The following is a 16,203-nucleotide window of genomic DNA, read 5'->3' as shown; positions in this document are numbered from 1 at the left end:
TTTTATTAACTTTTTTTTTCTTGTTGCAACTTCCGGTACAGGTCCTAATGAAAAAACGAAACAACATTGCCACCTGCTGGTACAACAAACTTGCATGCATGAGCTTTCAATATGGAAAGGAGTACCAAGATTTAAACCCAGAAACTCATAACTGTGAGGCTGATGTTATCACCACTCATCACTGTGCTGCCACATCGTTTTTAAATGTCAATATTTGCGCCTGAAATGAAGTTTGCACACCTCATTTTTCATGTTAGCTTTATGCTATCAAAAGGTTTATGTGCTATATAAAAAAGATCAGCATGAATCATTTTATATTAATAATCTGTACAAAAATAGACAATTGAGGTAAAATGGTTACACAAGTGTGCACAACCATTTCTAATATTTTCTATATGTTTTGGGTATATTGGCTCTATTTGTTCATGACACAAAAACTGGCATTTGAATAGAAATGTGCAGCATTGTTTTTAATCACTTAAAATTTTAAAGACATGACAAAACATGGCGAGATGAATGTGAATTTTAATTCTGAATCAAGTCAAGATTTGAACATCTTGGAAGCAACTGCCTACTGACAACAGAATGACTGTTCTATTCATCACTGTTCTATTCCTGTGTGCCCAAATAAAATAATAATAATTAGCCAGTATTCCAGTTCTTTTGAGGAGCTTCGTTTAAAAGACAGAAGACAGGCATTTGAACATTGTGCAAATCATTGACAATCACATTGTAGCAATCTTAACAAGCATTATTTTTCTCATCAGTGTAAACAATTTCAAGTCAGAGTTGTTCACCCCTACTTAACCTCGCATGACATGGCACCGGAAAAAGGGGCACAATCAGTGACCCAATTTCCATCATTATAGACGTTTTACTGTTAAACACTTTTAAAACAAAGAGGTGTTAATATGGGTGTTTCTCATTACTGATGAGTTGTCTGGTTAGTGTTGTGAACTCAAAACTTAAAGACGTGAAAGTAGCAACCTATTTGACTTCCAAATGTACATTGGTCCGTGAGTCACGTGACGACAGCGAGGTATTCATTCTCTCCGTGTCCCAAAGCTTTAACCCAATAGCGCATCTCAACAGGCAAATATTATAGACAAGTGTAGTTTTAACCATCATGTCAAATTTACAAGACATCATTTCAAAAAACCTCTACACAGCTCATTTCTTCATCAAGACTAAAATCAAATACATAATTAGTACAGCATCTGTGCAGAAAAAAAACACTCAGCATGGTTAAAAAAAAAGACTGGCACAGAATATGTGAGGAAAGGAGCTTGGTGTCATGGCGCTAAAAAACACTCATAGTGCACAATGATGATGAGGAATCAAAATGGTGGCAAGGTTGTACTATGACAAAGGCAGGCACAATTACAAAAGAATCCCAGTGCACTCAAACAAGTGAAAGGGTCTTTGGATGCGAGTATCAGGAAGAAACATCTTTGGGTCTGGTGATGCCAGGTCTGGAAGATCGGCTTGGAAGTCGAGATCAGTTTCCGGAGTACAGATTCATGGTGCTGGAGCTCAGGCCTCGGCTCACCCGCAAATTATTGCTTCCTCGAGGCTGAGACTGAGATGTGATTGTTAAGGACATAATAGAAAATTGAGTTGGTGTTTGTTCACAAATCTCCAGCAATAATAATAATAATTCCTTTAAAGCAGGGGTGTCAAACTCATTTTTTTCGCGGGCCGCATTGTAGTCATAGCTTCTTTCGGAGGGCCATTATGACTGTCAACCCAAATAAATGTATGAGCACCTCATAATATATACAGTATAAGCTACAAAACAAACTGACAACTCGTTTTCAAATCAGACGAGTAAAAACTGGTCAAATATTTAAAAAAAATAAAATATTATTAAAAGTGAAGACAATTTGCAATTCTAGTAATGACACGAATTTGATGCACAATTTGTCTTCGCGGGCCACATAAATGATGTGGCAGGCCGTATCTGGCCCCTGGGCCTTGAGTTTGACACCTGTGCTTTAAAGTCACATAGTGCCTCACCTGTAACACCTCATCACTTGTCTTGTTCAGGTAGTTCAATGAAGCCGCTCGCTTCATGCTGGCAAGCAGAGAAGTAGTTAATGGCACGCAGACGAGAGACTTCAAAGACAAATCTTTTTTTGTTTTGCAATTCTTACTTGGTGCTACGAGGTTCAGGCGGTCCATTGCCCTGCAGTTTCTTAACTAGCAGCTCACTGCTACGACGCAGGACGTCTCGGAGTTTGCCCAGAGAGCCGCTGCGTTGGAGGGTTCCGCTGCCATCCTGCACATATGCACTAATCAAGCCACCTTATCGGAACCCTGAACACAACCTTGAATAACACTCAAGTCAGCAGAGAATTATTTTATCATTCACTTCTGGCTACATAAACATAAGCCATTTATCGGGACATATTTAACAAGTGCAAGTGGGATTGAGATATAAATATTTGGTTGAAGTAAGCTTCATCGCCAACAGAGGGAGCTGTCCATTGTCAACATTGAAGGTAGCACAATTTGTGCCACTTTTTCTAACATGTATTTTATATTTATACGGAGTAGTGGTTCAAATGCAGAATTCATATACCACAAGAAATAAATATGCTGATAATACAAAAAAATATCAAAGGGCCATTATGAAAATAAAATGAAGTACAACTCCAAAGGGAAACAGTGTAGACATAGAGTACTTTTTTAATGCAGAAAAGTAAATTCCCAAATAAAACCAGCACTGTATTGCAGAGCCACATGCGGGCAGTTTACGTTCTTTAATTTTGAATCCGTGGCGCATTTATATTATCATATGTGTTGCGTTAATATTGCACACCCCGCTGCCTAATTGGTAAATTGTTTTATTGTAAAGTTAAATAGAATTAGTAAAATAAAAAAATCACATCAAATCTACATAGCAGTGTTGTTAGACAACTGGTAAATTATTATTAAATTATGAATGAGAATTTTATAGTGTGAATGAGAACTCTGACGTGACTTCACTAATATGGCGTTTTCAGGAAAAAACATTCTGAACATGTAAAATAGTTATGAAATCATTCAATAATGTTAATGTGCTATGAGAAAAAAAAAGAGATATTATGCGATATTGAAAAGAAAAAAAAAAAGAGATATAGCTAGCTTTGGTGGCCCCAAAATAGTTTTAATATAAATATTCCACTGGAAAAGAGAAAGTTCACAAATGAAAAAACTTTATTTGAGATACCAACAAGTGTTGATGCAACCATCTTCACAATGCAAATTGGTAAATATAACGACGCAGTTCTACTACTAGTGCTACTAATGTAATATTCTTCTACATTGGAGAAATGAAGTCACACTTTAGCTATACGTCAAGAGTAGACAGTTCAATAAATAGGCATTCCACTAACACAACATTATTGATATTATAATTATGTGTTGCACATGGTCAATTCGAAAGCTGAGGGTAGAACTACTAGAGGTATAGATGCACTCATGGAAAGGAATGAAGAATCATGGCAAGTTGAAGACTGAAGCCAGAAAGTGAATGCAGCACGAGCACAGCAGCCAACGACGACACTTTCAAGGTGTTAAAAGTGTAACATTCACTTTGTGAAACACTCGAACTAGCTGTTGTGGATGTTGAGGTGGAGAAAAAAACACAAACGTTTCCACCGAGGTGACGATGTTTAAGTGTGTGACCGCTGTGACTGTACACACAAATACACTCACTAAACGTTACTGCGATTCGCGGCTTCTGCTTGAATTACACGAAGAAAAGGCAATAATGCATATATGAGAGTGCGACATTTGAATCTCATCTCTAATTGGTCTTTCCTGACACGATGAACAAAATCATGCCGTTTGTTTTCTCATTTGCAAGCGCAACCTTTTGTGTGACGTGCGCGTGTAACACACCGAAAAGGAGAGCAAGGACGCTGAAAATGGGAATCGCAATGGCAGAATGAATTACCATGGCAACAGCTTGATGTCAGAATCGGATACCGACAATTCTGCGATTTATTTAAATACGACTGCCTTAATATTCAACCACGAAAAGTGTGCACAAAAATGTAAACAAATCATACAAAATAAAATAAAGCTCTTTTGTTTTGAAATCTTTGTAACAGAACAATAGACTCCCTTTCTCTCTGGTCGACTTAGATGCGAACGTTTTGATATGAACGAGAAATGATATAGTACCACGACAATTTAGGCGTTTGACCTCAAAATTAGTTCACGACGTAAAACACAAAAAAAACCTGCATATTTAAAAAAAAAAATAAAAATAAAGGACAATGTGGCTAAATAGAGCGCTTGGCAACTTTTAAATAAAAATGAGTAAAGTGTGATAATGGTTTTCGAATTGAGAGACAGGAATTCAGTCTATTCAGAATACACTGTGTGCAACATACATACAAGCCAATTGAGGGAAAGAAAATGAAGGGAGCGAGACTGAGGTTACGCACACAGCCGTGCGCGCACACACAAACACACACAACCGCACTCAGGGAAATTTCCAACATAAGGTTAGCAGAGGGAAAGGATAGTGCCAGAGAGAGAGACGAAAAACCAGGAGGGGCCAAGATGAGAAGACCAAACGTCCCGGTAGCTCTCGGTCGGACCGCGGACTGATGTGACAGCTGAGGGAGGGGAAGAGGGGCTCTCTCTGCTGGGGAGAAGGGGGGCGAGGGCAACGGAGAGAGGCGACAACACATATCCTTTAGCAATTGGTTGAGGGAGGGAGAGAGGGATGGAGGGATAATCTTGATGGCTTAGGCCTGATAAGAGAGAAAAGAGAAAGAGACAAAAAGGGCACAGGTTGTAAGATGACCAGCTCTGGGTTGGTCCTCCTTCCTCACATCTCTCCTACCATACACTATTTCCAACAACTAGACCAAGATTTGTTGACTCCAATTCATTGATTTAAAGGAAAAAATATTCTCAGGACTTTACAGTAGAACATCTCAAGTTAATATCTTGGAATTTGGACAATTTTGGTAGGAGGGGTAGCAAATGTAATATCCACTGGAGGAGCTTGAGGGGGACTTTTGTTTTGCAGACGCCACCCCTCAAGGGGGGAAAAAAAAATCATAGCTCCGTCAGTGGAAATTTCTGCCATTTGCATAATTTAAACCCACACAAAATGATGAAACCAAACGATGACAAGCAGGATCATTGATTGCACCAAGTTGGTGTCTGCAGTTGCTGTGACTCAGCTGTTTTTGGTTCCTTTTTGGGCAGCACAATCTGAACTTGGCACAGTGAGTGTTCGCTGCAGGGATGGACCATTAGCAAGCATCAGCACTCAAATGGATACACTTAAAATCGAGTGAGCATTGATTTTGTAGCGGGCCTATGTAACATTTTGATCCTAATCCTCCACTTTCCCTGTCAGTACAACAGTTCACACAAAACCACTTACTGTAACTACATATCAACCCAGGTGACCTTGAACAGAGACGTTAAGGGAGAGTACAATCCACTGAATGTAGAAACGAATTTTGATTGGCACGCTGATTGGTTGTCATGGCAATAGTAACCAACAGGGTTAGTGAAGACAGGGGGGGGAAAGCCAAGGATGGAAAAAGACAGCATGCAAACAGACAAGCATTTAGCTGGAAGCAAAAAGCAGGAGTCAATTTGGGCATATTATGAAAACACACACACACACAGTCATAATCAACACATCCACAGTTTTGTTGGCATCATCTAGACCTCAGCAGAGACTAACGTATCAGTGATTATGCCTCTACAAAGATTTCCACAATTTTGCTCATCGGTTGTACGAGCCTGATGCTGTACACCTCGCTTTGAAAATTAAAAGATGGCCGGAAAGTCGTCAGTCCTGCAGTCAACTAATTGTGGCAAATGAGTAAATAAAAGCAAAAATAATGGGTCTTGTATGTCATGTGTATGACATTTTAGGGAAACCATCTGTATGTCATTACGTTTTATGAAGCATTACTGCATAGCAATTGCATTCAAACCTATGGAGACACGCACTCACACAAGTGTTACCACACAGCCCCACCCTTTCCCTTTACGTACAGTAAAGTGAGAAACAGACATCAGGTTAATACGCCACCTCTGTGAGAGCACACAGTGCATTAGTGCGCATGTTTATGGGTTAAGTCCATTGACTGGACTAGAAATGGCTGCATGCATGTTTAAAGCACGGGACTGCAGTGTGTGAGAAGCACAGGCTCAGTCAAGACGCATCTATTGGCACAGTCATGTAAAATTCACCACGGGGTTTCTGCTAACTAGGACACGCATCTACAGTAGCGGTGTTTTTCGAAGTGCACAAATCGCTGCGCTCAATGTCTTAGCGAAAAGACTGGCACGGATTTTAAAGCATTAAAACTGCAGCTAACCTGCATATTAGGTGCACACACTATTGGGCACTGGAAAACGTCAACATTATATTTTGTGGTCCACATTAGGAACATGCTAATGAGAGTTCTAGATTTAATTGTTTTTTAAACGTGACTCGTATGTGAATTACGGGGTAAATAACTATGTTGCCAAGGTGCTGCAGCATGAGCCTGTGCCATATTTTTACAACTCCTCTTGTGAAAAAGCCATGCCAGCAGAACACGGCAAGCAATGAACAGCAACACAAAAATGTGAACTGAGACACTTTTCAAATAGGACATGTCGCCGTGCCAAGACACTCAATCAGCTTTCTCGTTCAACAAAAAGATTTGGATGGAAACCTGTCATTGGAAGGACAAGGCAAAAGGGAGCTAGTACAGAAAACATTCATAGAGTACATCGAGTCCAGATCAAAACAAGGAACTTGGGTTATATATTATTGTCACTAATTGGTGACAATTGCAGAATGTTTAACAAATCACTCATTATTAAAAAAAGAAAAACTTCTGAAACCAGTCAACGCCCCCTTTAATATGATCAAGATGTCCTGTTCCTCCAATGAGGGCCACCGGCTTGTAAGACTCAGTTCAAGTGGATTTGTACTCACCCCGTTCCACTCCACGCCCATACTCACTTCCTCGCCAGCTTCGGAGCCGCTCTCGTACTTGACACTGGCCAGGCTCTCCCGGCTCCTTCGCCTGTCACCATCTGCGTCCTTCAGGATCTCCACCATGCGTGTCTGATGGATGGGGTCAATACCCTAATGGGAAGAACACACAGAGGAAAAGAAACCATAATCACAAAGTTAAACATTAGCAAGAGGATAAAGGATGAAAGTGTGTAGTTGTATGGGAATATTTAAAGGGAAAGACAAGTCAAATATTTTCTTCATAAAAATATGTTATATGCAACCTGAGTTATTTTCAGTCAACACCGAGTGGCAAAATGGCCACCCTATGAGATGGCTTTGTTTTATCCATATTCCAAAAACGTAATTAATAATCAATGTTTATTGTTACTTGACTTCCCTTTGAAGTTATTTAAGATTAGTTAAGAAGAAATATTTTCTATGGCTGTGAAATGGGAGTGATGTTTCAGGGTGAAAGGTGAAGGCTCTAGAGCGGCCATCACTTACTGTGTTGCTCTGGATCCAAAGCAATGTTGAAAGAGAGAGAAAAAAAAAAAATAGAATGAGATTGACTCTCCTAATACATTTCAGAATTGGGGAAATAAACAGGAAATGCTTGGCTGTTTCGTGCGCATACATGTTACGTGTTCATTTCTGAAATGTGGCGAACCTGCTTGCGGGATCTAACGGCACACTCCTCCAAGGTATCGGCAGCTTCAAGCTTGCCCTGACGGCGGTACAGAGCCCCCAGGTTCCTCAGCGTCGTGTTCACGGTGGGGCTGCAGACAAGAAACAGGCATACCATTTTGATCACCTTTAGTCAAACTACATTTCTTGAAACCTCTTGAAACCATTTCGGCACCAAAGCATGAATAATGCAGTTCATGACATTACTGTAAATGTCCCAATTGCTTCCAGGATGATGGGGAGCTGATAATTGCTCTAGTATGTGTGGTAGATTAAATCACACAAGTGAAATGGAGTGCTACATTCCAGAAAACTAGGGCATGAGAGATATTCACTCTCACTAGGAATAGTGCAGTAGAGCACGACTTGACGTTCTTGCTCGGGACAAATCCACATAGCATGACTTCCCTAAATCAGATATTAAATACTCACAGCACCCAAACCTGAATTAGTAAATAATCACGTAAACTATAATGTACAAACCTTGATATCAGCATTTATCTAAAGATATGTCGCCACATTTATTAAAATAGTTTTGTTGTTGTTGTTGACTTCAGGGAGGGCCGAACAGGTTGAAAACGGGATATTTCCAGTCTTCAAGTTGCGGCACTTCAAGTTTATTTTCTGATTTCCCCTCATAATTACTTCTCTTGTAACTGCTTAACGCTGTATAATTCAAAGTGTCTTTATGACAGCAAGAGGGCCCCACCTGTTGACTTTGCAGGCCTTGTACCAGCCTCCATACTCTCCATAGGGCGTGTTGTCCCTGTGCTTGCCCTGGAAGTAAAAGGAAAAAGGTAACTGTTAAAGGGAGGGTGTAAACCAGACAAACAGGATTTTGTTTTTGTTGACCTATAATAATGACTTGCCCAAAGGGGTTTGGACTGAGTCTAAGGTTTTGCATGATGAAAGTGGAATCTGAACTAAACTGACCTGTTTGTTGCTTTAATGCTTTTCGAATGTGTCATTGTTCCTGTGTACGACTTCTAAACGTCACAACTAGGATCGCATGGAAAACCTCACCTTGCTCATCTCCTCTCTTTCCTCGGCGTGCATCCAGATAGGTTTGTTTTCAGCTGCAGACACACACACGGGAGAGGTTCGACCAATTGTGCAACACCAGTGGAATTCACTTTGCTGAGTCCGTGATCAAGTATTCATGATGTTTTGAACTGGCTGAGCATAGCATATTGCCCTTCAAGAATAGAGGTTGAATCTGTTTCTGTATTTGCATTGTGCGCAATAGTAGATTAAATTTAAATTTGAAAAGAAAAACAATCTAAAATATGGATGTAGATACAGTACAGTTTGCATTAAATGTCATTGACTACATGGAAAACAAACTGTGGCTGATTTTGTAGGTGTGGGACTTTTCTTCTGAGAAATCTTGTTGAAGGTAATATTTGAAAGATAAAACTGTCAGAGAAATTTATCAAGAAAAGCTGACAAAAGCCATTTTCCTTTCTTATTCAAAGCGCATCTAATCTCAGGAGGAATGAAATCACCTTTCTCAGTCATAACTAAAAGAGAATGCAATTGCCAGAGTTGAGTCCAACACTTTTTATTTCTCCAAAAGCCCTTTGTTTTGAGTCTCTGAGTCCTTTAAATGGTGAAGGCAGGCAGCCTGCTTAGAACACCGTCCACTTTTTAACCATCTGTCCAGCACTCCTCACTAGTGTGAGATAAATAGTAGATAAAAGATGAAACAATAGCGGAGGACAAAGAATAAATAAAAAACTGAAGGGCAATTAAAAGTAAACCTATTCTACTTTTTCATTTTTTTTTAATGTTAGTATTCTTTGTTATGAACTAGCTTGAGCAAGTCCTTACCATCAACAGATCCAAACTCCTTCTCATGGGCTCGAGTCAGAATCTCTTTGTAGAGAATCTCAGCTTCCTTGTATTTTCCCTGTTTGAGGAAGCAGGACGCCTAGAGAACAGGGAGAGGGCGGGCGGGGTGGATACTTAAATTATAAACCCAGAAGACTTCAAGAGAGAAGGAATCGACCTGTGCAGTTACTCATGTTAAGTCATTTCAATCATTTTATTTCCATCTCACAGCTTCAGGGAGCTACAAGCAAGTCAGCTGACGAGATGCTGCTGCTTTGCACAACGACTGCCTTTGTGGCACATCTACTCACCAGATTATTCTTGGTTTTGGCCACGTTGGGATCATCCGGGCCCAGCCTACACTCGTAGATCTCCAGGGCACGGCAGTAGTAGTATTCCACCTCTTCGTACTTGCCTTGATTCTGACACAGCAGAGCCAAGTTGTTCAGCTGTTTGGCCACATCGGGATGGTCCTTCCCCAAGACCTGATGGAAAGCATACACATTTTTTTCAACATATTGATGAGTCTATCTCATTACTTCTCTTTGCATCTATCCTTCTGTTGCTGACCCCCGGGAGCCCGAGACGTTTTGATCAGCAATCAGTGGGTGTGACTAAAGCTTTCCCACAATGACAGTATTCTCTCTTTTATAGATGCTGGTGTTAAAATGGAAATTCTTACAATGAGCTAATTGTTCACTGTTCTAGCTCCGAGGTCAGGTGTTGTGGAAGCCAGGGGTGTGTAACTTACCTTCTCTCTGATCTCCAGAGCCCTCTTGCACAGAGGCTCGGCCTCCTTGTACTTCCCCCTCTTTCCATAGAGTACGGCCAGGTTGTTCAATGTTGCAGCAACCTGCACAGCACGTAGAGAGAGACGATAGCAAATGAAATTCAAAATTTTTTTCACAAAATAATTTTTAAGGAAATTGCAAAAAGGCTTTTCTAAAGTCTGACGATTAAACCAACATTTTGTAACATCGGATTTAGCTTGATTTATGCGCCAACTCTGTGTATTTGACATCAAGATAGATAATTGAACATATCAGAAACCCATTTTTGAGTAGAAGGGCAAAACATCTATACATCCTGAGGCAGTGGGAGTAAATAAAAGAGAAGGTACAGCAATTACATTCTTGCCGAGTCTCTGAGCAATTGAGACCAATTACCAATAGAACATTAACATGTCTATATTGATGTTGCCATGACAATGGGAGTCTTACAGCAGGATGGTCTTTCCCCAGGGTCTTCTCCCGGATAGAAAGAGCATCGTTGAGAAGATGTGCAGCCTCTTTGTATTTATTTTGATCCCTGGGAGACAAAGACAGTTAACAGCAAGAAGTGACACGATTCGAACAAACGACAGGAAATATGGGCGACAGCTCAAATTGTCAAACAGAGTCATTTCTAACCTATAAACTAAAGCCAAGATGTTGAGCATAGTAGCCACATCGGGGTGGTCGTGTCCAGAGGTTTTCTCCAGGTCCTCCAACGCTTGCTTGCAGAGGGGCACAGCGACCTCGTACCTGCCCTGAGAAGCGTATTGGATCACCAGGTTGTGTAGTGTTCTCAAACGAGCTGGGATCTCATAGCCGCCTTGCTGGGCTGCAGCCACTGCTGCACTGTTGTGTTGATGTTGCACTGCGTCGGCAAAAAAAATGCAATGTAAGCATGAGGCCAGGAAAAGAAAAAAAAAACTATTTAATTGGAACAAATATCCAAGTTGGAGAGAGTACACTATATTGTCCTTGCTAAATGATGTAGGTCTTACTTCCTTGGCCATGCTCCTCTTCATCATTAGGGAAGAGATCATCCAGCGAGTCCTTTGGTGTTTCTCTGTCCTTTTCCTCCTGCTGAGATTAAGAAGAAATCAAAATAGGAAATGACGTCTCAAAAATGACAATTCTAGTTCTATAATACATTGGGTGAACTTTTACACCCCTAGCGATGACACGTTTATATGGTTTCGCCATTGGAACTCATCCCTGAGGCTAACCATAACTACATGGTGGCCCTCTTTGAAAATGAATTGGACCCAGTCATGGGTCAATGGAGAACTTCTTAAACCATACATCTGGAATAATTATCAATTTGGAATAAAAATAGCTGTAAAGTTACAGTGAGACTTGACTTACGGTGGGGGAGACGTCTTCATCATATTTCTTGAGCTGGTTCATGAACTCCAGATGTTTCTTTTCTTCCTCGAGCTGAGCTACGCTCTGCTCGCTCTTTTGCAGCTTCTGTTGGGTGTTGGCTAGCTCATCCCGCAGCCACTGGTTCTCCTGGCAAAGCCTCCTCACCTGTGCGCGCAGCTTCTGCTTCTCTGACTCCACCGCATTCAGGTGGTTGGACAGAGCCATCATCACCTAGGATGGCAAAAACATTAAGAAGGTTGGTTTTGAACTGAAATAGCCAAAAGGTACGACAGGAAGAAAAGAGTGTGCATCATTCGATGGTTCACCACACATGCAATCATCAATATTGCCAGTTATTGATCCGGTGTTACCTGTGCTTCACCAAGTCCCAGCTCAATCATCTCCACTGACTTGCGCAGCAGGTTGGACTTCTCATGCACCAGGTTGGCCTCTTCGTCCTTTTTCAGGCACTTGATAGTCTCCACGAGACTGTGGAGAATGGAGTTGTGCTCATTCTTGAGGGCTTCTAAACCCTGAATCACCAGTTTGGTGTTGGATATGATCTCCTCTTGAGAGAGCTTTTCGAGCTTCTCTTCCCGGGCATACACCATTGTGGACATCTTTACAGTTGCTCAGGGAAACCTGGAGACAATACACAAAGTGGAAGATGGCATTACACAACTGATGACAATGCAAAAGGAGCCAGGAGAATCTGAGACCTTGCAATTTTAGGGTGTATATTATTGACGTCCTATTGTGCTAAGCCAAGTCTTGGCCTGGCTGAGAAAATGTCGCCGTTTGACGGTTTTCTAAATAACTGTATGGTGAGCCAAGCTGTTTTCTCAGTCCAGTGACTCATTGAGCCACTTCAGTTGTCCGCTATATACAAAAAGGGGCCCTGCCCTTCCAGCTTGAAATCCAGGCAGCTGTGAGTGAGCTCACACGCTGGAGCGTCAGTAAGGATGAAAATGAGAGATAAAAGTCAGCAAACATCTGGGAGAATTATGCCAGTTGGCCACTCCAGGTTTTGATCATTTGCCATTTTGAATCAAAGTGTAGGCCCCTTCCATAAAATATGACAAAAAAGATAATAACCTCCTAACATCTCAAGTAGCTGCAACCTTCACCGTGGAAACCTCACTGCCTTGAAATACAGTATTACTCTGGCTAAGGCAAACCTGGTACAACCATTCAAAAAGGGTGTGTTACTATTACTATCTACTAATTAGGACTTTACCCTGATGTTTGGCATCTCCCATCCAGCTCAACTCTGTTATTAGACATTGGCAGTGGCACCAAAGTTAAAGATTTTTTTTCTTTACTCTCATGTTCCTGGACCGGCTTACTCTAATCTTCGGAAGAATTCATGACGCTTTCTGTGCAACTGGAAAGGTCTCCTCTTTTCTTCGGTCGTTATATTTTGTTTGAGTCAGACCTGGGCGAAGTATGACCGTGTAGCCCGTCCAGTCTCAGTGAGATACCATGATGAGCATCAAACTGACCAGAGCTTGTCAAACATTGGCTATGCATTTAATTTCATTGGAGTACATTTCCTCCATGTTTGAGTGGTTGAAAAGTCCATATATGAAAAGGCCTCAGATACTCGATACAGATCTGCACATACACAGGCGAAAAACACTTTGGTGCCAGTCGGTGACAACAGCTCTGCTTTGATACAATAAAGCAGTCAGCGCGCTTGTTAATTTTTTTTCCAAGTCTTTATAGAGGAACTAACGTGTCATAGCTTTTGTTTAATCTTTAACATGTTGTCATTTAACAAAAAGCACGCACAAAGAAAAGGCGACACTCAAATTCGCCTATGAAGTCACTTCTTCTTAAGAGTGAAATGTACGACGCTGCTTTCAGGAGCTCATACATATTTTCCAATCTCTGCTCCCTGCCAAGTATCAGGATTCAGGCAGTCTCACATTTTATAGCATAATAACATGCAATACATGTCACCATACAGCACATCAACAGATGTTTGAGCTCCTAGCTCCGGCGGATGGCTTTGCAATTAAATCGTAATCTCAAACCAAAATGGGCAAACAGTATGAACGTTATGTTATTATGAACACTGATAGAAAAGAACACAACTATGGAAATAACAATGGTTGGTTCTCGGAGTATCTTGAGTTAAAAACAAGCCTCCAAATTTACTGTTTGGAAGGGAAGCCATTGGTGAGCAGTTGAAGATTATTCCAGCTATGACACTAACCTGTTTACGTTGCAAATCGGAGCCTTACAAGTCTGGCATGGAGAATAATTCATAAAATAATAACTTGTCTTCCAGTAACACAGCAGCACGCACAGAATAGATAGCGCTCAGCCGCAGAGACCCTTCGAGAAACGACAAAGGACGCTGTGCCTTCATGCAAATGTAGGACATTGTGGGCGGGGGAGAGAGAAAGGGAGAGAGCAGGTACACTACAGGGAGAAAGGGGATGCTTGCGTCTGTAGGATGACGCTGACCTTCCTGCTGCTTCACCGCCAACAATTGGCATCAGCTAAGGTAGCCCCGCCCAACGCTGGAAGAGCAGAGCAGTGCAAAGGAGCGGGTTGGATGGGGGCAGGGAGCCATGGAGAGGTGCACCTCTGCAGCCACACACAAGGGAATAACAGTAACGACGAGCCACAACGGGAAAGGCTCCATGGCAAAGTTTAAAGACACAAAAAGATGCACACCTGCCTTCCAGGATTAGTCTTTGACACTAGCTGGAGTAGTTCAGATCTGCGCTAAAGGATCATTAAAAAAATGAGTCAAAATTGAATTCGGAGAAAGGTCTTCTATATTTACTATTCAACTTAAAGACATTTTTAGATTCAAGACAACTTGGATGCTGCACCAAAATGGAAACTGCATTAAATACGGCTACGCTACAGTAATTACATAACTATATGGTATCTCTTCAACAGCACGGTTTTGACCACATACTAGAAATATTACCTTAGTACCAACTTTTTTGCCTTCGGAAAAACGTCAATAGGGAGTGAAGCCACATAAAAGCAAGTAGAAAGTAAGGTTACTGTTGTTTTTTTTAAATCACAAGACCCCTTGACAGTCTGTTCACAAAAGTAACACCAAAAACATCTGAATAGGCAAGTCCTGATTCAAGTTAAATTTTAAAATGGGGGTCAGGAATGTGTTTTTACATACAAGCTCACTCATGTTTGTCAATGACCAAAGGTCACAACACAACCACAATCATAACCTCCAGTCATATCCAGTACATTGCTCATGAGATGCAATAACCCAAGGAAGCTGATGATGGCCCATATAATACTCATAACAAATATAAAGTACAACCACCCTTCTGCTGAAAAATCTTCACGTAAAGCAAACTTTGGTCATATTGACAAGCAGGTTGGAATGGAAACCAAACTCAAAATGAAGCAGGTGCATCAGTAAACAACATGTCTGTGTCAGCATCACATGTCCAGATCAGATTACGTCGTTTTACATCACCGGATAGCATCATTCAGCCATTTCCGGCAAGCATCCACATTGCAGAGGCAGTCATCAACGAGGGTGTGGCAGGCTGGCCATCGGAAAAACGAGGAATCTGCCACAAGCCCCCACTGTACCAAGCTTTTTATTTGTCTGATAAGTGTAATATGAGGTTTACTCATGCATTTCTTGTAATCATTTCTATATGGGTCTGTAAACAAAAGGTCACATTGACAGCAATGTTACTGTTTACCTTGATAGCAAGAGCTGGTATATTTCTCCAACTCAAATGTAAAAATATCTGGTGATGTCATTTGGACGTGTTATATGACCATGAATCATATTTCGAAGCTAAGTACACCAGGATTTCCTAAACTACAACCAAAGAACGTTGCAGCACATTCAATGGTTTATTTACTTGACCATTATTACCTGAACTTGTGTTACAGCTATTGCATTCCACTGAACGCTACATTAGGCAGATCATTTGTAACAATTACGTTTATTATGAAGATGCCACGTTGTCCTCCATCATGACGTAATTGATCACGTTTAAAGACAACGTCCCCGACCACGTATGAGTCCATCCACGGAGATGTTTTCACTAATGTTAAGAGTAAAGCTTTAAATATTGGTTCAGCTCTGACGTCAGTGGCTTTTTAACTCGGCTAGCCTGTTAGCATCACCACTCCCTGTTTTTTTTCTAGGTGCGGACTCAGTGCGTTTACATTTTCAAGGCATTAGCATGAGCGGACATTTGTGAAAATGAAAAGTATATTGATAGGAGGGTACACGGATGATCGCACTGATTACAATGTAGATAAAACGCAAAGATACCCTTACCGACAGCCAGAACCTTCGGCTAGCCCAGCCCCTTTAAATGCAAAATGTCTCCAAAACCGCACAGCTTTCCCATCAGCCTTTGCGAGCAAGTGAATCTCCGTGACGTAATGTTTTGTTTTTGCTCTTTGTCTCGCAAAATGTAACATTTTTAACTAAAGGTTTTCATTGTGGTTGTGAAATATGGCTAAATCTTGCTCAATTTAAAACACGCCTTGGATTAACTAACATTGTATGCGCAATATAAATTAAAAAATTATCTTCCACAGTAAACGCTTGGGTGAAAAATAAGC

The 16,203-nt window shown here is 41.0% G+C and overlaps 1 protein-coding gene across 10 annotated transcripts; it reads right to left on the bottom strand.

Annotated features, from left to right (window-relative positions):
- Positions 1-505: 505 nt before the first annotated feature.
- On the bottom strand, positions 506-16,023 carry klc1b (kinesin light chain 1b). Of its 10 annotated transcripts, none has more exons than XM_037271262.1 (17): positions 15,914-16,023; positions 11,994-12,264; positions 11,623-11,853; positions 11,259-11,340; positions 10,900-11,128; positions 10,711-10,798; positions 10,242-10,343; positions 9,802-9,975; positions 9,491-9,590; positions 8,684-8,736; positions 8,370-8,437; positions 7,644-7,752; positions 7,481-7,489; positions 6,953-7,105; positions 2,154-2,278; positions 2,017-2,074; positions 506-1,579 (listed from the first exon to the last, which is right to left on the bottom strand). In XM_037271262.1, exons 2-17 carry the CDS (start codon positions 12,240-12,242, stop codon positions 1,499-1,501), a joined length of 1,911 nt encoding a protein of 636 aa, XP_037127157.1. In that variant the 5' UTR covers positions 12,243-12,264; positions 15,914-16,023; the 3' UTR covers positions 506-1,498. The 10 variants fall into 10 exon arrangements, with proteins under 10 accessions (XP_037127157.1, XP_037127163.1, XP_037127159.1 ...); XM_037271268.1 differs by having other exon boundaries at positions 6,980-7,105; XM_037271264.1 differs by having other exon boundaries at positions 11,259-11,337.
- Between the last annotated feature and the right edge of the window lie 180 nt (positions 16,024-16,203).

The sequence above is a fragment of the Syngnathus acus genome, chromosome 15, assembly GCF_901709675.1.
Source record: "Syngnathus acus chromosome 15, fSynAcu1.2, whole genome shotgun sequence".
In the NCBI taxonomy this organism is placed as follows: Eukaryota; Metazoa; Chordata; class Actinopteri; order Syngnathiformes; family Syngnathidae; genus Syngnathus; species Syngnathus acus.
This window is presented reverse-complemented; position numbering and strand designations above follow the sequence as displayed.

What these genes read in the sequence shown, in the direction of transcription:
- klc1b (XM_037271262.1), bottom strand. Translation starts at nt 12,242, where the DNA reads ATGTCCACAATGGTGTATGCCCGGGAAGAGAAGCTCGAAAAGCTCTCT. An exon ending in TGGGACTTGGTGAAGCACAG is followed by an intron (nt 11,854 to 11,993) that starts GTAACACCGGAT and finishes TTGCCATCCTAG; the next exon opens with GTGATGATGGCTCTGTCCAA. An exon ending in AAGGCCTGCAAAGTCAACAG is followed by an intron (nt 7,753 to 8,369) that starts GTGGGGCCCTCT and finishes TCTTGTCTGCAG; the next exon opens with CCCCACCGTGAACACGACGC.